The sequence below is a fragment of the Eriocheir sinensis genome, chromosome 69, assembly GCF_024679095.1.
Source record: "Eriocheir sinensis breed Jianghai 21 chromosome 69, ASM2467909v1, whole genome shotgun sequence".
NCBI classification, from domain to species: domain Eukaryota; kingdom Metazoa; phylum Arthropoda; class Malacostraca; order Decapoda; family Varunidae; genus Eriocheir; species Eriocheir sinensis.
Genome location: NC_066577.1, coordinates 4,359,001 through 4,383,032, shown reverse-complemented (window position 1 = coordinate 4,383,032; position 24,032 = coordinate 4,359,001). Strand labels below are relative to the sequence as shown.

The following is a 24,032-nucleotide window of genomic DNA, read 5'->3' as shown; positions in this document are numbered from 1 at the left end:
CGGATTTATGTTTAGCTTACGATGATCTACATTGTCTATCTCCCTCAAAAGCTTCAAGGTCTCATCAGATGTTTGCGCAGCGTCTTGTCTCCAGGGAAAACAATCCCAGCTCTCGCAGCCGACGTTGACAGACTTTTTGTGCCTGAGGAAAGGAATAAGTTTAGTGGCCCTTGCCTTCACCCTCTGCAGCCGCTCACTGTCTCAACGTAGAATAAGAGACCAGAATTAAGCGACATACTCCAGGTGAGGCCTGATTACTGAGTTATCAAGAGTAAGGACAATCTGCTTTTTAAGGAAAACAGATTGCCTTTTTACATGTACCATAAATCTTTGAGCTTTTCGCTCTACTTCAATGCACCGTTGGGAGAACTTTAAGTCGCTGCTAATGTGCTCTTTTTTGATAGGGAAGATGAAAAAGTAAAGTTATTAGAGATGGAGAAGTTAACAAAGGGTTTGGAATGTATAACAAAATTTGTAAAAAAAATATCATATTCTCATAATGATTTAACGGGAGATAGGCGTGAAAATAATTATAAAACCGATGAAAACACGCAAAGGAGGTACAAGTATGGGGTAAGTGTCCCTAAGATGGAAACACACACACACACACACACACACACACACGCACACACACCTGTAGCTCAGTGGTAAAGCTCTGCACTGCCAAGCTTCGCGGCCTGGCAGGAGGAAGTTTGAGCCCCACTCAGGCCGGGATTTTTCCTCTAACAGATAGTTACTAGTCCCTGCTTGAGCAAGGGGGATGGGGTGTGTGGTGTGTGAAGGTCTCGGCAGTACCCAGATAGACTATAATGAGCCTTGCACTTGTTGGGAGGAACTGTTGGCGATGACGATTCCGGCTTGTGATCAGATCAGGGTTGTTGATTTTTTTTTGTTTAAATCAGATTTTTAAAAATTTAAATGCTTATATTTACATTTTTTTTATTAATGAATATAATTAAATGAATGCAAACCTCTACATTTTTTATATTAGTTTTAAACACATGTTGGAGAATTCTTGCATCATATTCCATCATCATATCTAACCTGGTTGCATGTTTGAGCCAGTCCTACTACTGACCAGCTGCAGCCAGCCAGCCATGGCCAGTACGGCACCACGACTCTGTCTAGTCTCTTAACTGTCTCTAACTTAACAGTCTCTAACTTGATCATGTCATGTTTTGGACACGTCCTGACTATACCAGTGAATAGTAGTTTGGCTCCTAATCACTCAGTAATATCTGAACTGTCAGACATAAGAGATATATGTCTTTAACCGCAAGACAAAAAAAAAAAAGTGATCCAGTGTGGCAATATTTTGAAAATATACTCTCAAAATCTGGGAAAGGTTGGAGAGCTTAGTGCAAACTGCACACTTCATATATATACTGGGTCTAGTAGCAAGACTGAAATTACACATAGAAAAATGACAGCAACCTCAATGGAGGGATCAGAGAAGGATGTGGATAATCCATGCTTGCATGCGTGTGTGGTGATTCTCGGAAAAACAGAGGTAGATATTTCAAATATTTTCTTTACTGCCGCTTCCTGCTTTTGGTGTTTACTGTTCCTTTTTATGGCTTCTATTTAGTTCACTTGAGTTTGAAGGCCTCATTTGTTGTGCAAATGAATGATAACCATAATGTGGCCATGGCCATAGCTGGGCACGATAACAGAAAACCTTATTCCCGATAACCGATAACTGATGATGAAAAACCTTATCGGTGATAACCGATATTCGTTAACTGGAGACACAAATAAAGGCGATAACCGATACCGATATAAATCCACAATTCCGATACTAGCTAGCGATAAGTGCGATAGGCGAAAACGATACTATATTGATATTTCAGATAGAAAAACATAGATGAATTCAAATTTTCATTATCTGTATTTTAGAAAACTTACAAAACCTGAAAACCACACGTTGACACGTACATATGGACGGTAATATTAGAAACGCCTGAACCGGTGTTGTGTTACTTGGCGTCCCCACCGTCAAAAGCTGGCGCTTTTGTTTACAAACACTGGTCTCTCGTGAACTGCGCATGCTCAGACCAGTAAGCGTAGACCTGTTCAGTCGCACAAAGCTTTTTAACCGTAATTAAGAGTTGCTGAAAGGCTGAAGCAGACATACAGTACCACTACCACCGTTCCCGCTGTTTCTAGACCGACACTCGATCTGTACGAGTTGTATTTATATGTACAGAGTGTCGTTTTAGAAACAGCGAGGATGGTGGTACTGTATGTCTGATTCAGCTTTCCAGGAACTCTTAATGTATTAAAAAGCTTTGTGAGAATGTACAGGTCCACGTTTACTGGTCTGAGTATTCGCAGTTCACGAGAGACCATTACGTGTTTGTAAACAAAAGCGCCAGCTTTTCACGATGGGACACCAAATAACACAACACCGGGTGCCTTCAATACCATGTCATGCTCACAAACGAATATGGAATATTAAATTTGAGGCAGTGAATAATAATTTTTGGGGCAAAGTTAAATGATTTTTCTCTTTGATATATTGATTTTTGAGTAACATAAAAAAAATAACCTAGTGTTTTAATCCTGATGATCTAAGTATGAAATCTCTTCACCGAAGGTATTTCATACCCCGAAGTTTTTTCATCGGGCCACGCATGCGCAGTAGGGAGGAGACAACGATTTTTTTTCTGAGAGGCGGAAAAAAGTAGCGATTATCGCAAGTTTGGTTACAGAAGTAACGAAGATACCGATATATATTTAAATAAGTAGCGGATGGCCGATAACCCGATTTTGTTATCAGCGATAAAGTATCGCGATAACGCCCAGCTATGGCCATGGCAATAGGCGTACCTAACAATCACCAAATGGGGGGGTACAAACTTGGCGGAGGGTCTTTTTTGGCAGCCATAGCCGGTAACTGGCTAAAAGGTAGCCTATCCAGATATTTTGTTTTTATTTATTAATGATCCACAAGACATACTGGAGTTAAATTCAAGTATGTGCTTATCTTTGTATTCATTCATACACACACTGGTAATATTTCTGTGGTGTCTGATTCACTTGTTTGAGTGAAATCCTATTGTGAAAAACAGTCACATATTCGTGTCACTAGTAAAAATGAAACTAGTAATGAAAGTTTTGCCACCATGAAGTATACACAAATAGATAAATATGAAAGCTCACGAAGTCAGAATAAGTGACATCACCTGCTTTGCGCAGTAAAAATATGCTATTTATGGTATCTGATACCCCGAAAGTGGCGTATAGGTTGGCTCGGGCCTGGTAGCTACAGCCTCAACTTTGCCAGATTGTCGTACTCAGCCGATTATATTTCTCGACTTCCTACCCATAAACTGTCTTCTGGGCTCCAATAACGAAACTAATTTATAGCTATCGTTAAAAGAGTTAGATCCTGATGTTTCTTGGCAATAGTTAGGCGTCAGAAACCGGGAAATACTGTGCTCTGAGTACGATGACCTGGCAACGGTGGCTATACGTATTTTCATATTATCGTTCTGTTGTTTATTCAATGTTCTATTCAAGAAAAAGAATACCCGTAATTTTCGTTACGAAATACAGTTATAACATTACCTTCTACTAGTTAGGAAACGTACCGAATCCTGGATCGTCTATGCTATCTAGACGGTTAAGTGCGATCTGGGGAATCGCAATCTCCTCTGGGGAATGTGTTAGGAATTAGGCCAGTTAACCAGGGGATTAGACAAATTAACTATTTCCCTTATGGAACTAGTCTCGGGCCGAGAGTTTAAGCCAACTATGAGTATCGTCTGAGCTCAAATAAGCCTTGGATGGTACTTGAATACTTAGGTCATCGGCTCCCAGACAGAGACAGAATTAACTTATTCACTGCCTGAAGACTAACCACATTTACCATGAAAGGAATAACAATAGTTCAGTGTTACCTTTCATGAAATAATAAATAATTGCCCTTGCTGAATTATAATTAAAGAGCAAGGATAATTTAACCGATGAAAACAGAGAAAATCGAAAGCCACGCCTCCTGGCGAGAGAAATTCAAAATATCGCTTCAGACCCACGTGGCTGGTTTTCGTCCACTCCATCATCAACTCTCAAGCAGTTAACACATCAGCGCTCGCAGCTTCCCCCATTAACTCGCGGCAGTGCTGTTTATTTTTTAACTCGAGGAAGACTACACCCTCTGGGACGATACTTAAGGAACGACAACTTCTTTTGAAACCCATCTTAAGATAAGTGCCTCCAGCAGTCCTTTAATACAAATAGATTTTACTATCGGGCCTGTTAGGATAATCGTTGTAACTCTGGGAGGCGCTTGGGAGGAAGCCTGCATCCACTGTAAGTAATTTAAGTAAGTAAGTAATGTTTATTGCCATAATATACACACATTGATATATACATATAAATATAATTATAATTCTGGCAACGAATCTAGCCTGTCAAGCCGAAGCTTCCCGACAGACTGTATATTTATTTCATTGCACTATTAATATCTTTCTAAAGGTTGCAGATAGCTCCCAACCATAAAGCTAAATACAAATATACAATAAATAACAACATTAACTATAATACCAGATGAAGTTATAATAGTTATATCTAAAATGTTAACTATAATAACTACAACAGCATCAACAATAATAATAATAATAACAATAATAATAATAATAATAATAATAATAATAATAATAATAATAATAATAATAACAATAATAATAATAATAATAATAACAATAATAAAAATAATATGGACAATAGTACTATGCAATTCACTGATTAGATTTAATAATGTAAATTTGTGTTCATGTTTCAGGAATAAATTATAATTTTAACTGTGATTGTTTTGGATTGCAAATAAGTGTGTTTTTACTGACTTTTTAAATAGAGAGAAATTATTACTATTAAGGAGATTTTTTATTTCTACTGGCAAGTGGTGGTAAGTGTTGTTCTTGTGGAATTGTCCCGGGGGAGTTTAGTGTCTTGCGAGTAACGTAACTGTTGGGTAAGGTAAATTCACTGAACCCCAACACCACACACCCAACTCTCTTGGGCAGAGCAGAGTCAAGGCTCTTTGTCTCATCAACTCCTCTTACTGACAGTCTTCTACCTCATAAATTCCGCTGCCATGTTGCCTCCCTTTCTATCTTCTATCGGTAGTTTCACGCTGACTGCTCTTCTGAACTTGCTAACTGCATGCCTTCCCCCCTCCCGCTGGCCTGCTAAACACGACTTTCTACTTATGCTCATCCCTTTACTGTCCAAATTCTTTATACACGATTTAACCGGCATCTGTGCTCTTTCATCCTTCACGCTGGTTAACTCTGAAACAATGTTCCTTCATTCGTATTTCTTCCTGCCTACGACTTGAACTCTTTGAAGAGGAGAGTATCACAGGACACCTCTCCTCCCGAAATTGACCTCTCTTTCGGCCATCCCTCTTAACTCTTAATAAGAGCAATGATTTGCTGACATTTTTCATGGTTGTTTTCTTTTTTGGCCTTTGAACTGTTTACTGTAAAAAAAAACAAAAAAAAAAAAAAACATACCCGATACTTGTCGCAAGCAGGAGCGCAGTCAGCAAGACGGTGTAGGCTGAAGGGGTGAGTCAGAGGCAGAGCCCACTTGACCATAACTTGCAACCGAGAGACAAAGCGAAAGCAGCGAATGCAGGGCCTGCTGAGTGCCGTCGACTGCTACTTCTTCCTTCCCGATGTCAGCTCGGAGGGAGTTGAGGCGAGGGAGCGGTTGCGGCCCCCTGACGTGGCGGGGTAAAGGGCAGACAATCCAGCACTCGTTAGTCCTCGAGCGATGGTTGGGCACTAGCAGACGCTCGTATAACAAGGGTTGACGGTCGGGTAGTGGGTGAATGGCCCTTACAGCAAGTGTTACGGTCTGGTGATAAGTTCTTCTACACAGGAGCTAGATCTTGTTACGCTGAACATTATGTATGCACGGATAATGATACATATAAATGTGATATGCTTTTATTAATGCTTCAATAACTCGATGATGAAAATGGCCTAGGTAAATATTGAAGTCTTATTGCAACCACTGTTCTATTCTAATGTAATGCCTCCCGTCCTGTTGTCAGGCCTTTTATGTCCATGTAATGGCACTCCAAAATAGTAGTAGCTCCTGAATTTTAGTAGCCATATAGTTTCTTGGGTAATCGCTATTGAATTTTTATTACACAACATAATATTTTTACTTTAACTAGAATTCCACACAACATTTAGGTAAATGTATTGCCCCTAAAGGAATCTTTTAAAATTGTTTATAAAAGGAAGAAGAACTGCTAGAGATTCTAGACCATCCGAGGAATGAAAAACAGGAAGGAGTGGAGGGGGGGGGGGGTGTCAGGATGCTGAGAACAAGGGAGACACTGGTGAGGGGTCCAGCAGACAAAGGCCTTGGGAAAATAAAGAGCCAGTTGAAAACTGAACGCTGATAAGGACAGAGAACAAAGAGAAAAATTACTATAACTGGCAGAAGATAAAAGTATAATATCCAGAGTCTTGAAAGGGAAGCAAGAAGTTCAAGAGCAGACTGATATATTAAGGTTGGAAACGTGTGTGGAGATACATTTCAAAGATACATTACAAAGATACATTTCATCAACAGACCAAGGTAAATGATAATACTACGTGGGAAAAGGCAACGGTGAGCCTGTTCTCTCATTAAAGGTTACCCGATCTAGTGATCTACTAATAGTCTAACTGACAGTCACCTCGGTGTCTGCCTTCTGCTGAAACATCAACATAGTCTGCTAACCAAGGCGAAGGCCTCAGGAATGTGTGGTAAGGTGAAACAAATGGGGAAGAAAGAGCAGAAGTAACGGAGTCGGTACAAAGCCAGGGGAAAATGATCAGAGAATGGAGAAAAGAAAAGGCCCTGCAGGAAGGTGCTGAATCAAAGGCTGAGGAAGTGGAATCTGCAGAGAGAGGAAGTGAGAAGGGCGAAGTAGTCAGCAGTATGAACGGTATGAAAGGGGTATTTGCTGACACAGATGGTCTAGGCGCGAATACACTGGAACTAAACTTTTTTTTGGGAAAAAAAGCTTGAAATCATGTTCCACGTGGAGATCAAACTTAAGTATGTCACTATCCTAGAGGGTTATGGCAAATACAGACTCTGGAGAGGAGACAAAGTAATAACAGGGAAGGGTGATGGTGGCAGTGTAGAAACAGTATTACTTTACAACAGTTGTTCACCGGCCTTGCCAATCCTCAATAACAGCTCCGACTGTTCACAGCTAACTTCTTTGCGAGGTATATTGCTTTTTCACGTCATTCACTTGCTCCGATTGCTGTAAACCCTTAACAATACTACTTTTACTACAATGCTGCTTACTTATGCTACGATGACGACAATGACGCCAACAATGACATGTGGACTGTGAACCAAAGCTCAACACAGAGAAAGTCACTACAACTTATTCTGGTAGGAATTTCAGACACACACACACACACACACACACACACACACACACACACACACACAAAACTACAAATATGATTATGCAACACATTACTCGTTGGTATTAGTGGTGTGTAAAGTATGTAAGGTATCTGTAAATCTTATAAAAACTGCAAACATTTTTCCGAAACTAGAAATATTTGAGAAACTTCAACGTGTCGGTGAATAATTCAAAAGTCAGGAAGGACAGGCTATTAAGTATTTCAAAGTGCCGCCTACATTTCATGTAAATATCACCTCAGAAATAAGCTGTGTACAGGCAAGCCTCAGACACATCCACCCACGCCCTCGTGCTCGTGAGCAGACTGTATGTAGCGAAGGAGCGAGATCAGGCGTGGTCTTGCTGGGCACAGGTCGCCGCTCCATGGAGCTAACATACATTTGGAAAGACTGCTCGATAATAAACAATACAATCACTAGACTGCTACTAACTAGTTTTAGCAAATGTGCCGCTTAGTACGGGATATACGTGCCATGTCACCCCTGATCATTCATCATGCGGACCATGGCTTTTACCTGCACTTAGAAGACGACACAAACCATGTCAAAGGGAGAGAGAGTTTTATGCACTCAACTCACAGGTATATAAAGTATCCTAATTATAATCAGTTTCTTGCAAGTAAGGTAATCATCACTACTCAAACAAGGCACGTTTAACAAATGTATCTTCCACATGAGCTTATCATCTTCGCTGTGTGAGATCACAACATTAATGGACCTGAAGTCACTCTATCCACACACTAACTAACACTTACACTCTTGACTCCCGCCAGAGTACAGTTACTAGCCTAACAATTACTCCTCTCACCACTTTGGCGACATCTTAGGGAGACTTAACATTAACCTTCCAATTGGTTGACTGAAGAGTTTCTTTGACACCGACACACAGCAGTGAGCAGGCTCCTTTAGTCTCCAAGAAAACCTTGGTTATCTGATGCACAGTTTGCTCTATCAGTCTCTGCTTGCTGGGCCTTCATTTCCTCCATTTTCTTACGCTTGAAGAATCCAGCCTGGCAAAAGAGACATGTGAATGTATTAGCTTAACTGGCAGTTTGTGAGTGTACAAAGATTGCTGCGTACTTATCTGAGAGGTCTGCTGGAAAATTTTGGTCAGTGGGTCTCACCTTGTATAGTCCATACGTCAGGAGTCCCAAGAGCAAGAGGGCTGCAATCACAGCCAGCAGGGGAGCCCACCAGGGGATCCCGTTGGCCTGAAGAAACTCCGGCTGGATTCGAGTCCCCACCTCCTCGCGTGCCTCCCTTGGGTGTATGGATCATTAAGTATTAATTGTGGAGTAACTTCCGTGTCTTATACGACCCGTGTATATGTTAGGATAGGTGGAAAATTTAAATAAGGAAAAACTCTTTTAAAGATGTAGAAGCCTTCTGTAACTATCAATTCAGGCACAGTTTTATCATAAACTGATTGTTCTCATCCACCAGCCCACATGTCTCATCCTCTCGCCTCTCACTTTGATTAATTTGAATGTCACAGAGGTGATAGGAAGCCAGTGCGCTTACCTTACGCCAATAAAGTCCATTCGAGGCGCGAGGGGCTGGATGCTGGCACGCCCCGAGGTCACCAGGACTGCTCCTCCCTTAGCGGACATGTGCTTGGCTGTGGACGGGAAAGCATCAGTCAGCGAAACATAGTGAGAAGCAGTCTGTTCATATGTAAGTTATTAAAGCATTTGCATGTTTATTAAAGATTTTTATTGAGTCTTGAAATTGGTTTTTATAATTGCCAGTTTCAAATGAGTATTTACTTTCATCATCGCTGAACTGAAGGAATGTAGGGCCACGTGATTCAGCTAAGAGGAAGGTTACGACAGCGAACAGAAACAGATCATGAAATATTCCAATAAATGTTTAAGTTCCTCAAGTAAAAAAGGAGCTTAATAACTAGAGGAACAACATACAGATTTTTATTTATTTATTTATTTATTTATTTATTATTATTTTTTTTTTACAAGAAAGATACCATCCATTTCGCATCTTCAGTGGACTGCCTGAATTTGTGTCGCATCCAGCACTTGGGCTTGGGGGCAACAGCCAGTGGCTCAGTGGGCAGCGTGCGCCCCAGACTCTAGATTCTCTTTATAAAGAGAATCAAAGATGAACTCCAGGAGGACAGCATGAGCCAAGCAAGATGGCGCCACTATAAACACTTGCCTGCACCATAACAGGCTGGGGCCGACCACCAGGCCCCACAAGGAAGTCTACCAATGCAATAGGCGAGCCAAAAGAACACTGATTTAAGTGAACGATTCTCTGGCCTTTACTGGATAATCTTTCTTCCCTACAAGTAGTTTTCTTTTGACCCCCCATTGCCTCAATGGCAGATTTATGATGATAGTGACAAGGATGAAGATAATTAGGATAGCGTTGAGGCACAAACTCAACTTTTCATCTTGCAGTCATTTAATAATTCATGGACATGATGAACACTCCATAGCAACTTTAACCGACTCCCTTGCCTTAGTCTTTTCCTGTGAAACATGGACACTAAATAACTGACTCAGAGGCAAGTTACTGCCTTTGGTCATAAATGTCGATGTAGAATCACAGGATATTGCTGGAATGACTTTTTGTCAACCTAGCGATTATTCTGTGACCTGACTCCAGACCTATTAGCTGCATAGTCTGTGAACACCCACTCCAGGCATGTGGCGATGTTACCCAGAAGTCAACCCTGCTGTTTTGTACAAGACAAACCAAAATGGAGAACACGAAAAGGGAATACCCCAAAGTTCATGGCTTGAGCAAATTGATGGATCCTTCCATGAGGTATTTTGGAAGGATATGTCCTGCATAGAGACTTGCTCAGAGGACCCCCGGGCGTGCATCATGGGGTGGTTGAGGTGACGTGACCCCTGGCGCACGCATGCCACTATTAGGGACCCCCGGGGCATACATCATGGGGTGGTTGAGGTGACGTGACCCCTGGCGCACGCATGCCACTATTAGGGACCCCCGGGGCATACATCATGGGGTGGTTGAGGTGACGTGACCCCTGGCGCACGCATGCCACTATTAGGGACCCCCGGGGCATACATCATGGGGTGGTTGAGGTGACGTGACCCCTGGCGCATGCATGTCACCATTAATTAATTGAATGACTGACTCAGCACTTCTGCTCAAAGGCATTTTGTTCTTACCCATGACACTAAGATCAACCTCCAGCTCCATAGTAAGCTTGGCTGTCTCGGTGTCCACTGGCCAGTTGTATATGTGGCAGGAGAGTTGCGCACATCTTGTTAGGCTCGAGGAACAGTCGAAGTACTGGGTCCCGTCACCCTCGTCCTTCTGAGCACTCACAATTCTGTGGATATGAAGTTCAACCCTTTGCTGTTTAGTTCTCTACATATACCTTTACAGTTATCAATATACATGGCTGATTTGTTATAAAAAAGTGAACATAAATATGATACCATAAAGTTATTTAATGCAAACTTCATCAAAATATAGTTTAGCAAAGGGGGTACAGATTCAGTTAGCCTAAAAGACTGGATATGAGGAAAGAAAGTTATAAACTCAATAGTGTTTGAACAGAACAGTGCAGACATATCTGAAAAATGAAAAGTCTTGTACAGTTCAAGTAATGGCAATGTGGTACCAAGGCACAGACAAAATACACTTACATGGGCTGCAGGGAAGGTTTTGCATCCCTTCCAGTGTTACCACCAGTGGCCACGCCTCCTCCCTGACTCACATCATCTCTCTCAAAGCTCCCGCTGCTCAGCTTGCAATGGAACGGCTGATGCAAGAAATCTGTCTGCAAATTATTGGAATAATACGTCCAGTAAATATGGGATGTTTTTTCAAACTTTGAAGAATTATTTTCTTATGAAACCATAAAAAAGTATTCTCCTTACCTTTGGAAAATGGAGCTTGAGTAGGTTTTGACCGTCTGTGACATTGACAGGAACATCAACGGTCAGATCCACCTGGCCAAGCGGTGTGGGTCCCTTCTTCACTAACTGCAAGGTGGAGAAAAGTGAGACGAACCAACCTTGTAAGGCATTACCTCATGCATGGTGATGTTGGCGCTGCAGCAGTGCACAAACTGGCAGTGTAATGTCTATTTATATGTACAATTCACACGGGAAAGGTCAGACGTACAGTGAAGGTGTGCGTAAATCTTGGGTTGACTGTTGCGTTGATGTTGTCTCCACCCACATGCTTGTAAAACACTTGCTCTCTCTTGGAAGCTCTGAAAAATGACGACAAATCATAACAGAAGAATTACGCAGGTCTACAAAAGAATGTAAAGCAGCTATTCTTAAGTTTCTTGATACGTTTTCTGCAATGGAAACAGAAAACTGAATTCTCTAGTCTAGATAATATAATGGATATCAAGCAAAAAATATTCCCCATGATACGTACACCATTACTGCTACTTTTTACTCACAAGAAACTGATCTGGCTGAGAGAAAGCATGAAGGGTTGAAATAACTTTATGGATTGTGGCAACAGTGGGCGTGGAACTTAACGTTCGAATCCCTCCGAATACTTTACCTTTGAGGGAACTTTACGTTCGAATCCCTCCGAATACTTTACCTTTGAGGGAACTTTACGTTTGAATCCCTCCGAGTAGTTTACCTTTTAGGGAACTTTACGTTCGAATCCCTCCGAATACTTTACCTTTGAGGGAACTTTACGTTCGAATCCCTCCGAATACTTTACCTTTGAGGGAACTTTACGTTCGAATCCCTCCGAATACTTTACCTTTGAGGGAACTTTACGTTCGAATCCCTCCGAGTAGTTTACCTTTTAGGGAACTTAACGTTCGAATCCCTCCCAGTAGTTTACCTTTGAGGGAACGTTACGTTCGAATCCCTCCCAGTAGATTACCTTTGAGGGAACTTTACGTTCGAATCCCTCCCAGTAGATTACCTTTGAGGGAACTTTACGTTCGAATCCCTCTGAGTAGTTTCCCTTTGAGGTTCGCTCCGTAGGTGGGCCCAGTCCAGCCGAGGATCCCGCATGCTACGCTAGGTAATACCTGTCTCTCTCCCTTTGCAATGTGTTGCTGTGCTGTGTGTTTTGTTATGTATTGTTTGTGTGTGCTGTTTGTCTTCTTGGTGTGCCCAGTGGTGTTAATCGTTCTGGCTGAGCATTGTTAAGTGTTAAGCTACGTATGTTTTGTTACAGGGTGTAACTACAGCGCAATTGTCTGAACAATGAAACCTCAGTCCTGGGATCAGCTTGGTTTACTTCACGGCTGTCACAAGAACCTTCACCAAGGTGGACTGGAACCCCTGACCCAAGAAGTTGGGAGAAAGAGCCTGAGACGTTCCTTTGGCCCAGAGGATCTTGGGTCCTTTTTCCAATGATTGCAGTCAGGATGATGGAAAGGAATACCTTAGTAATATTTTGCTACGAACACTAGCGCAGGGAATGGACCTTACGAGGTGTGAAGAAATATAAAGGCAGATGGAAAGTAAAATTAATTCTTACCCATATAGTTCAAGGCTAGCATGAGCTTCCAAAGGGAGGCTCTTTGACCAATGATTATCCTCAGGCTTCAACTCTTCTCCTTCTCCACTAACATTGACCTGTATCCACGGGTTACTTGAGCCATCTGTCAACAAGCTGGCATCCACAGTCACCTCCACAACGTCCTGAAAAACAAATGCCAGAATCGTGCAGCAGGACGCTTTGGTTTATTCCTAATTAATGGAGACAGGCCAGACAAACTTATGGATTATGAAGTATGAAAGTGGACTGGTGACGATGTTCAATTATAAATGATACTTTTTTATGGGCAGTGGTTGAATATTTGTAAGGAATTAAAAACAATGCTCAAAGAGTGGAGAGTGAAGAAAAAGAAAATAATTTTCTTATGTTAGGAGATAAGTTGTGCAGGGATAGAAATCTTCAAGAAAATTACAGGCTTGAGACTTTGTACAATGGAAGAACAGTTACGGCTGTGACTAAGCACTTGGATGAATGTGCAGTCAAACCAAGGATGGCACAATACCACGTGCGTAGTGTTCAGGATCCGGCAGCGACATGTTGATGTTTTTGTTTTGCAAGAGACCTAACTCTTAATGGAAGGCAAGGGATAACTAAAAGAAATAGGAGGGAGGAGGTAAGAGGCTTGTGAAAGAAAATCGAATGGAACAAGAGTCTTTGGAGAAAGCAAACCACCACAAAGGTACAGCAATCCCTCTCCCCCAAAGCCCCTGATCTTCTTGGCTTTGTGTGTGATTGCGTTCCCTCTCACTGAAGCGCTACATATATCCGCAGCCTTTGGGGTGACACACTTGAAATGAGCCAACACCCTCCATGAAGACAGGTACCAACAAGCCACAAGCACAGCACCGAAAGGAATTAAGAAAAGGAGAAGTTACTGTCTTACTGTAACAGTTTTATGCATTGTGAGGGATAAGAAAGTAATGGGTAAAGACAAATGTAGAGGAGCAGCATTACGATATATAGAGATAAAGAAACATAATCATCCGTAGCTTTGAATGCCATGAACCTTAAAGAGATAGAAAACTTCAAACTACTGGAATGCGTAGAATTGATTTCAGAATATAAAACTATTAAAACCAGTAGTGGTTGCTTCTACTACTGTCTGCCTTACCGTGGTACTGTTCTTGATTGGGTTGGAAAGGCTGCACACAAGCGAGGTCCTCAAGTCGGCACTGAAGAACCTACAGTCATGCGACTGGGGCAGAACGAGAGTGAGAGGCGGCCCCACAGTCACATTTACGGCGGGGAAGTAGGCAGAGTCGCCATTGTTAGACACAACGGTGCGCAGTACCAGTTTGTCTCTGTGCCCCACCACCAGCTTCTTGTCTTCTCTAAAAACACATACTTTATTAGTTCACAAAAATGGGTTTTGAGCACAGGTGTACTATGAACGTTCGGCACTGTTCCGAGAAAACAACTATATCACAAAACAGCTGTATCACAAAATTGTGCAGGGATCCCAACCAATTCATCGTCAGTGGTCTTTCCTAACTGGAAGGTTGGATACAAATCAAAACCCCTAGCTCAGTGACAGCACTGAGGAGGTTTGAGGGTCTTAAGCTTAACCTGAAAATAGTATCAGCTCCCTCCATCTTACATTTCAAACAAAACATTGCTCCTTTCTCTTGCCACAACCTCAGCTCTCCTGCATCAAAGAACATTCCCCCAAAGCCTCCCCTGAAAAATCCTATCGGCTCTCACAAGAGTGAGAGGAAATGCTTATGCATCAAGGTTAGAATAAAGAAAAGGCCTCTAGCCAATGGGAATTCTGTCATGGCCACCCTATTATGAATTTTGCAAAGAGCAGGAATCGGAACATGTGATAATCAAGGAAGGTTCCCATAATAATACATACCCAAGACCGAGATCCGCCTCAACCTTCATATCCACTCTGCAGATCTTCTGACATCCCTTTGAAATGCTCACTTGAGTCATGCTGGTGTGTGTCTCGCTAGGGCTTGTCGTGGGTTGCTCTGGGCAGAATGACATAACAAATGAGCACCAAACATTATACAGTATGCAATATTTGTATTTCTATTAAGGCATTCAAATCTCCATATCAAGAGAAAAAAGTACACGTCATGTAGCAGTAGAAGCTGCTATAAGCTACACACTGAGGTGTTTTCTTTAACAACTCAAGTTACATGTAGCATTTGCAACCTCAGATTTAAAATGCAAAGCCAATACTTCCCTCAGATAAAGGAACAGGTAGGGATAGTTAAGAGGGAATGAGAGAATGAGAAGCTCCCATTGTCCAAGACTTGTGTGTGTGGACAAGACTATAATTAAGACTTTTTGTGGGACCCGTTGAGGGAACCCTTCAGGTCCAGCAGCTGAACAGAGAAGTGATACAAGAAATGACTAGATTAAGGGGGGGTTGTAAATGGTCGGCCTGAATTTATTTATCTTTTTTTTTTATACAAATCTGTGAATTTTTCTCTTTCTTTTGGTATATGAATGAATCCAGTGAAAAAAATAATACAGTGGTATGCAACATGCACCGCAACGTGCTGCAATGAGTTTCCGCGCGGCGCTACGCGCTGCAATCCATGTTTTCACCCTTTTTAATTTTTTTCCTTGGTCTGTCATGAAACCCTTAGGTTCTCTCTCACCACTGGCTTAGGAAATGGGAAATTTTAGCACTCATTGTTATATTTTCATATTTATCCGTGAAAAATCGATTATATAGTATTTTTTTTATATAAATCCAACAAAATACTCTATGTATCCGCCTCAGATGTCTTTTTTATTATATTTTATTGATTTCACACACTAGAACACTGATTTTTACTTTGAAATATGGCGCAAAATGTTAAAATTCGAGTAACTGTATTGTGACCCCGTAAAAAAGCCGTAACCTCGGGTAAACAAAGCAGCCTGTTCACACAATCAATGAAGGTAAGTAAAGGAAACCATGTCTGCTTTTCTCTTCATATCTTGATGTATATATCCTGTGGATCTCAAGTCCCTATTTGGAATAGGTAAATTTTTAAAAGAATATCTAAACGTCATCGCTTGATGTTTCAAAACCATGATTTTGCACTTTAAAAAATATCTCCTCCTTTGCACTTCTTGTTATAGACATACCTTCCACTGCAGCTTATGAAAGTATGTGTAAGGAAGAAAGGCTACCCCATAAACTATTGTTTGAAGTTGATTTTGATTTTTGAAAAATATTTGTCAAGATTTTTTTATTATTTCATCGAACTTTAAAAAAAATATCTTTTACTATTGTTTAAAGCCAAAAGAGAGTAGCCTTTACTCTCCTATCCTTCCTGATTAAAATGCTTTTTGAATGAAAGCAATCGCTCCATAAATAAGGGAGGAGTTAAACTTAGAACATAATATAAGGAATTTAACATGGGATTCGATATTTTACAACCCCCCTTAATTAAAAAGTGAACTGCGTAGCTTGGTGCTGCAGTGCAGATGTGCTTGTACCCCTCACAGCTATGATGCCAAGACGGCGAGCGGTGTTGGCTTGGTGTTACGGTGAGGCACATGTGGGTGGCAGGGAGCAGTGGCTACAGCACATCATCACAATTACAAGAAAAGGATATACAAGAAGAATTCTTGTATTTGTCTGTAAACCATTTACCTAAAGGTAACTAAATGTGGATGAAAGACAACTTTTTGAAGGAACAGAACTAACCATCACTGGAAGCACCTCAGTTGGTAACACATCTATCACTGTGGTGTGATGAAGGGGGGTAGGGTTGGTCCGTCTGTTTCTCCTTGCAACACCCATGTTTCCTCTCGGGTGGTCACGGCAGAATCATCTCCATCTTGCCCCATTCCAGCACACTCCGTCCCTTTCCTACCACCTCTCTCCAACACTCGTCCTCTCCTATAATTTGTTTCCCAGGTGGTGTCCCCTTGACGCCCTCTCCATCAATCCTACCCTCATATAGCTTCCAAAAGTCGTCGTTCATTCTCATCAGGTGTCCAAACCATCTCAAAGCACCACACATCACCCATTCAGCTACTCCATAATCGACGCCCATTGCTGCTTCACCCACACAACACCTCCCATACCCAAACATTCATTACTTCCTCCATCCCGCCCTGACACACAGCATATATACAAGCTTATTTCCATTCCAGCGCATATGACAGACTTGACACGATACTGCTGTTTCTCACACCCTTCTTCACCCTCCCGCTCACACTTCCTCCTGTCGTAACTCTTCAGGGCAGCCAATACCTGTCCTCCTCAACTGGTCTTTCCCTCACCTCTCCCTCCGTGCTTTCATCACGCTGACTTTGTGCAGTGGCAGTACCACAGCCAGTGAGGCTGTAATAATGCCAGGGTGACAATACTTAACAGGGTATTTGGAGGAGTGTTATGGAGCAATATTGGCGGGGACAGGAGGGTGCAAATATTGACGGAAAAAACATCATATACCTAAACAGACCCTATTGATCAGGAACTTACTCATCAAGTCAGTCGCAGGAGTGTGTAAAAGATCATACTCCAGCTTCATGTCCAGAGGTTGGTCAGGGTCAAGTTTATTTTCCTGTGAAGAAAATGTTAAAGGTCATAAGAACATAAGAACATGAGAACAAAAGAACGTAAGGAGTTTGCAAGAGGCCGGTTGGCATATACAAGGCAGCTCCTGTAAGCTTAACTCCACCGTACCTCACTATCCATGAATTTATCCAACCTCTTCTTGAATGTATCTTTAGTAGTGGCACACACAATATGACTGCCAAGCCTGTTCCACTCATCCACCAATCTATTGGTAAACCAATTCTTGCCTATGTCCTTATTGAATCTGAATTTATCTAACTTAAAACCATTGCTACTTGTCCTACCTGGCTCTTTTACGACCAAAAGTCTATTGACATTCCCTTTATTAAGGCCCTTCATCCATTTATAGACTTCGGTCAGGTCTCCTCGCAACACTCGCCTTTCTAGAGAGTGTAGATTCAAATGCTTCAGTCTGTCCTCATACGGCAAGTTTCTCACCCCCTGAATCATCTTTGTCATCCTCCTCGGTACAGATTCTAACATCTTGATATCCATTCTATAGTAGGGGGACCAGAACTGGACCGCGTAATCAAGATAAGGTCTAACTAGTGCTAAGGAAAGTTTAAGGATGACTTCAGCGCTCCTATTGCTTACGTTCCTTGAGATGAAACCAAGTATCCTGTTTGCACGATTCTTAGCCTGGATGCATTGAGCCCTAGGACGGAGGTCAGTGCTCATTAATACTCCTATGTCTTTCTCACATCATTAAAGGTGAAATTATGTGAAAGGTTATTCCTTCCTACACTCAGGATACTACACTTCCCGACATTGAATTCCATCTGCCACTTCCCCGCCCAATCATATAGTCTGTCAAGCTCATCCTGGAGAACGCTGGCGTCCTGGTCTGATTGGATTTCTCTACCGATCTTGGTATCATCAGCAAACTTATTGACATATATGCTAATTCCTGTGCCCAAATCATTGATGTAAATGATAAGAAGCAGTGGACCCAACACCGACCCTTGTGGGACTCCGCTCGTAACACTGCCTCATTCAGATTTTTTACCATTGATTTGCACTCTCTGCTTCCTTCCACTAAGCCACGCCCTGATCCAGTTCAAAACTTTCCCATCTACGCCGTGAGCCTGTAACTTTAATAATAGCTGGCGATGAGCGACTTTGTCGAACACTTGACTAAAATTTCGATATAGTGTGTCATAGTTTTCATCTCTGTCAACCTTCTTTATTATAGAAGGACAGCAGGTTAGTAAGGCAAGACCTACCCTTCGTGAACCCATGCTGTGAGTCATGAATTAAACTATGCTTCTCTAAATGGTTCCGATGGCTATTGGCTACAATTGACTCCAACATCTTGCCTACAACTGATGTGAAACTAATTGGGCGATAATTTGAGGTGGCTGACTTGTCCCCCTTTTTGAAAATCGGCGTCACATTAGCTACTTTCCATTGGTTGGGCACATACCCAGAATTTACCGACATCTTAAAGATATCGGTAGTTGGGCCAATGAGGACCTCCTTGCAATCTTTCAGAACACATGGAAATGTTTCGTCTGGACCCAGCGATTTGTTTTTCTTTTTCCTAGCAATCTCATCCTGGACTATCTGCCTAGTGATGATCACATCCCTCAAATTGTCGTTGTCTTCGCCCTCATATACCTGAACTCTCTCCTTAATGGTTGTTAGATTTTTCTATGTGAAAACTGAGAGAAAGTCGTCGTTCAACATTTGACTCGTATATCCTACATTCTCAACGAGCTCACCTGTGTTTCTTTCCAACGGTCCAATTCTCTCCTTTGTTTTCGTATTGTACAATTTAAGGAAACCCTTGGGATCGCTCTTGGCCTCGTCGGCTACTCTAATCTTATGATTCATTTTTGCCAGGGGGTGTTCTTCACCGATCTGGCTTGTTCAACATACCTACCCCTGAAGTGGGTTCCCCATTATTAATTATCCTAAAACTTACTCTCTTTAAGCCAATCTCACACTTGAGCCAACGGGTCATCCATTTAGGGTCGTTTCGATAATCACGTTTTTTTTTCTCATTATCCGCATTTTAAGGAACGGCTGGCAACCCAAAAATTTATCTAACCTGGCCTGACGGACAGCCGCTGCCCGCTGGTGACGGGTGCAGGAGGAAAGGGATAGGGACGTTATGTCCCGTACTATACACGTGTTTCAGGACAACCCTTGACAAATGCATAATTTTACGGACTGTTTTTGTGACTGGCCGAAAAATCTGCTCACTACAATTTTAAAGTACTGGATTCTATCTGTTTGACCATTCAGACAGCCAAATACGGAACAAATGGCGTTCCGTACTGGTTTATAACGAAACGCAACATTTCACTCTCCAATACGGAAAGAATCCGTATTTTAAGGAACGGGTGGCAACCTTATTCTGACTAATCGCTTCAGTGTGTCTGAGAACCTTGGGCAATCGTGCGGTGTTCACAGTATTTGTGTGTATATGATCTCCAGCTTGAACTTTTCCCGCGAAGCTGCTTAAACTTGGCTCACCTTCACAGTCACCTGGTGAGTCCGACAAGCTGGGTCTGCACTGTTGGCAAGCAAGTCCTCAGTGAAGGTGTGGACGTATGAGTTGTCCCTGAAGGAGGCACGAGGGGAGGGGCTTCCATGGTCCAAGGTGAGGGACACTTGGAGGGCTGAGCAATAGAGACATTCATTCTTCTTATTTACACTTTATCCATTTACTAGCCTTTCATCAGTATCATCAGTGAGGCGAGTTTCATCACATTACAATAACACACTAAACAGATGATAAACATAAAGTATTCAGACGCTGCCAATAAAAGCTGAATATATAGTTTTGAAAGCTCGCTCAAACAGGAGGATAATATTAATGATAAAATTATTATTAAAGATTTGGGAAGAGAGAGAGAGAGAGAGAGAGAGAGAGAGAGAGAGAGAGAGAGAGAGAGAGAGAGAGAGAGAGAGAGAGAGAGAGAGAGAGAGAGAGAGAGAGAGAGAGAGAGTTTACTGTTTTACCTGTTTACTTAACAGTACTTCTGTAAACTCACAATAGTTTCTTGGCACACTGCGTCCCTCGTAGCGGAGGCAGGTTGTGAGGTTGAGGTTCGCCCTCCCTTCCCAGGGCACACTAGATGGGCGGGCAACGATCCAGCCAGATAACTTTGCCACTGGTCTAGTCTTGACTACCGCCACGTGCCCCGACAATATGCTTCCAATGGCCACATCTGGAGGTCGAAATTGTTCTTTATTTTCTCTGGAGTTGTCAGTTATGTAACAGCTGAACACAGTTTGCATGATTGAAATGATTATGAAATACTTGAGAAGAAAGCGAGAAGTCCTTCACGTACCTGGGTAGCCATTGTTATCTATGTCAATGCCTCGTGACATTGACATGCCAAACCCTCTGAGGCCAGGAGGAGAAAAGTCTTCTGGGGAGAGGCGCTGGGAGTACTGCTGCCGGAGGCCATTCCTTGACCCCAAAAAGACGTACACAGCTCCTCTGCCTTCCCAAGGTGCTCCCACCAAAACATCTGGAGTAATAGCATGACTGTAAAGCCTTCAGTCATTTCTTTAGTGTGTTTACAGGTTAGTTCGGCTGTTGTTTCATGAAAAGTGAAAATAAAAACGTTTACAAAGCTTGGCCTTATAGTACTAGCTGCTACAGTAAGAACTAAACTTTGGACACTGTCAACAATCAAATATAGGAATAACATATAGTGGATGTACAGAACGACCAATTATAGCAAAGTCAGACCACAAAAAAAGAAATCAAACAATAAGAATGTGAGGGAGTGGTTTTGGTAGTCTCAAAAGCAACTCGCCACTCTCCCTGAAGAGAAAAGTAGACAAGCCATGTATCGTGCCATTCCTAGAATATGATTCAGTAACATGGCGCATCACAAAATACTTAGAGAAAACTAAGAAGTGCACAAAGGGAAACAGAGCGAAAAATGCTGGGGGCAACACTGAGAGACAGGAAGCGAGTATCATGAAATAGAAAACGGTCAAAGCTTCAGGGGATAGTAAGGGGGGGTTGGTCAAAATATCGATAAATGCGAAAATGCATATTCTGTACCTAAGTTCAGGCATCGCTGCATTGAGCCCCAAGACCTTGTGCGCCTGCCAGACATGTGGCACAATTAAACGGCGGTCTTACGCAGTTAAATACCCAGCTGTTAAACGCTCACTCAGCTGAGTCAGTTGTTTAAATTACACACAAACTTTATAAACTAAACAGTGGCCGAGATCTACTCAATTAAAAAATGGCCCCCCAACAAAATATATATATATATATATATATATATATATATATATATATATATATATATATATATATATATATATATATATATATATATATATATATATATATATATATATATACTTTGCACAATCATTTACGATAGTGTGACTGTAATTCCCTGCATTTTCACATTTTTCGATTGTTTTGACCCCCTATTACCCCCTTAAAGATAGATTAATGACGAGGAGTAATAACTGAACTTCGGAAGGTAGTATCCTTAGCAGAACAGATAACAATTGGATAACCAGAGTAACAGTGTAACCCATATAGTTGAGGGCAGGCAGCGGACGAGGTGGATAAGGGAGTCTGTGAGCCAGATGTACGATATGGTATATGGTCGAATTCCAGTTAATCACTACAAAGGCAGGGACTTGATGGTGGCCACATTGTACAAACATTTTACAACTGTATTTGCTCTCTTTTTTTTTTTTTTTTAGAATATTTAGATAAAAAATTGGCAACACCTGGCAACCCCACATTCACGTATGCCTCTCTTTTGTCTTGGAATAAGCCGAAAATTTTCACTCAATTTTATTGGGGGTTGAGAAATTACATTTCTGGATGTTTTTCTGCAGCTCTCTGTATCGGGTATATAAGCACTAGCCGCTATATAATATAAGTGAGCCCCTCAGTAGGGATGGGCAAGTACCGTTAATTTGTGTACCAGTAGTACCGGTACCGAAAACTCAGGTACCGTTAGTACCGGTACCGGTACCCGAAGGAGTATTTTTTTTATCTCTGACTTCTGATGAAATTCCCAAATAAATTTCCTGTAAAGAAAACTCTCTCTCTCTCTCTCTCTCTCTCTCTCTCTCTCTCTCTCTCTCTCTCTCTCTCTCTCTCTCTCTCTCTCTCTCTCTCTCTCTCTCTCTCTCTCTCTCTCTCTCTCTCTCTCTCTGAAGTGAATATTTATTTTTTCGAAAAAAAAATAGCATGTATAGTTATTATGGATGTACTCGATCATAGTCTAATAACAATAACAATATTTATTAGCAACCTAAAAAAGAAAAAGAATCGGACATGAAGAATTATCCAGTAACTCCAATAAATAAATAAAATAATAAAATAATGGAAACGGGAGCTGTGATGGAAACGGAAACCAGGACAAAATGGTGGGAACTTGGGGGGACGGTCAGCGAGGCAGTGACTCAGCGTCTACACACAGGGCCCATACCGCGTGTTACCACATGGAGGCGGGCGAGCGCCGAGCGTCACTAAGATCCAAACGGTACCGGTACTAGCGGCAATGCGCAGTGCCGAGTGATCATGACGCTTTCCGGCACCCGAGTGATCATGAGGCTTCGCAGTACCCGGTACCGGGTACCGCGAAGAATCGATTCCTCGCGGTACTCGGTACCGGTACCTGGTGCCGCGAAGCCTCATGATTACTCGGGTGCCGGAGGCGTCATGATCACTCGGCACTGCATTGCCGCTAGTACCAGTACCGTTTGGATCTTAGTGACGCTCGGCGCCCGGATATCCACTCAGTGTGTGGGTATCTCTCTCTCTCTCTCTCTCTCTCTCTCTCTCTCTCTCTCTCTCTCTCTCTCTCTCTCTCTCTCTCTCTCTCTCTCTCTCTCTCTCTGAATGAAGTGAATATTTATTTTTTCGATAAAAAAAATAGCATGTTTAGTTATTTTGGATGTACTCGATCATAGTCTAATAGCAATAACAATATTTAGTAGCAACCTAAAAAAAAATCGGACATGAAGAATTATCAATAAATCCAGTAAATAAATCCGAGCAATCTGGTACCGGTACCGAGCAATCTGGTACCGGTACCGAGCAATCTGGTACCGGTACCGAGCAATCTGGTACCGGTACCGTACCGTTCAGCTGGTACCGTTAGTACCGGTACTGGTACCGGTACCTGCCCACTCCTACCCCTCAGTTGCCTTCAGAAGTCGAGAGGGGAGGGTTAGTGTTCTTGCCTTTCGCCTCTCCCTGTATTGTCAACCAGCGCCCTTATCTTTTCTTCATGGGAGGAATAAAGAAACATAAGCAAGACTAGAAAAAGATAACAGAGAAGGCCAGGGAAGGGTATTTCGGCATTGCAGTTCGTCGTCATGTTGAAGGGACTGTGGAAGATTTACGCAATGACATAATTTCAACCTTCCTGCACTGCTCCTCATCTGATGAAAACCCACATCACTTGTGCCCAAAGACGAGTGACACCTGGTGCTTCTATCAGCAAGCAATAGCTTACGATGAACCACTACCATCCCACAACACCATGAGAGTGAAGTTCCAGCTGCCAAGCAATCTCCGTCAAAAAATTTGGGGTGAGTACAGAAGACTGACCTAGACAAGATCCTG

General features: G+C 42.1%; 1 protein-coding gene and 1 long non-coding RNA gene across 2 annotated transcripts in view; both read right to left on the bottom strand.

Annotated features, from left to right (window-relative positions):
- Positions 1 to 5,943: 5,943 nt before the first annotated feature.
- LOC126988417 (integrin alpha-PS3-like) overlaps positions 5,944 to 24,032 on the bottom strand; it is a 36,555-nt gene continuing 18,466 nt past the window's right edge. Inside the window, exons 10-23 of the mRNA XM_050846475.1 lie at positions 20,761 to 20,943; positions 20,461 to 20,637; positions 19,940 to 20,085; positions 17,366 to 17,447; positions 14,786 to 14,903; positions 14,042 to 14,261; positions 12,910 to 13,073; positions 11,572 to 11,662; positions 11,325 to 11,429; positions 11,091 to 11,224; positions 10,608 to 10,771; positions 8,971 to 9,067; positions 8,574 to 8,709; positions 5,944 to 8,459 (exon numbers count right to left, since the gene is read on the bottom strand). Of these exons, the coding sequence (XP_050702432.1) occupies positions 8,355 to 8,459; positions 8,574 to 8,709; positions 8,971 to 9,067; positions 10,608 to 10,771; positions 11,091 to 11,224; positions 11,325 to 11,429; positions 11,572 to 11,662; positions 12,910 to 13,073; positions 14,042 to 14,261; positions 14,786 to 14,903; positions 17,366 to 17,447; positions 19,940 to 20,085; positions 20,461 to 20,637; positions 20,761 to 20,943 (1,922 nt within the window). The 3' untranslated portion in view covers positions 5,944 to 8,354. The remainder of the gene's footprint in view (positions 8,460 to 8,573; positions 8,710 to 8,970; positions 9,068 to 10,607; positions 10,772 to 11,090; positions 11,225 to 11,324; positions 11,430 to 11,571; positions 11,663 to 12,909; positions 13,074 to 14,041; positions 14,262 to 14,785; positions 14,904 to 17,365; positions 17,448 to 19,939; positions 20,086 to 20,460; positions 20,638 to 20,760; positions 20,944 to 24,032) is intronic.
- LOC126988418 (uncharacterized) lies at positions 11,670 to 12,903 on the bottom strand. The gene is made up of 3 exons (XR_007741923.1): positions 12,346 to 12,903; positions 12,178 to 12,261; positions 11,670 to 12,093 (listed from the first exon to the last, which is right to left on the bottom strand). It is a non-coding gene; the product is annotated as an uncharacterized LOC126988418 (long non-coding RNA).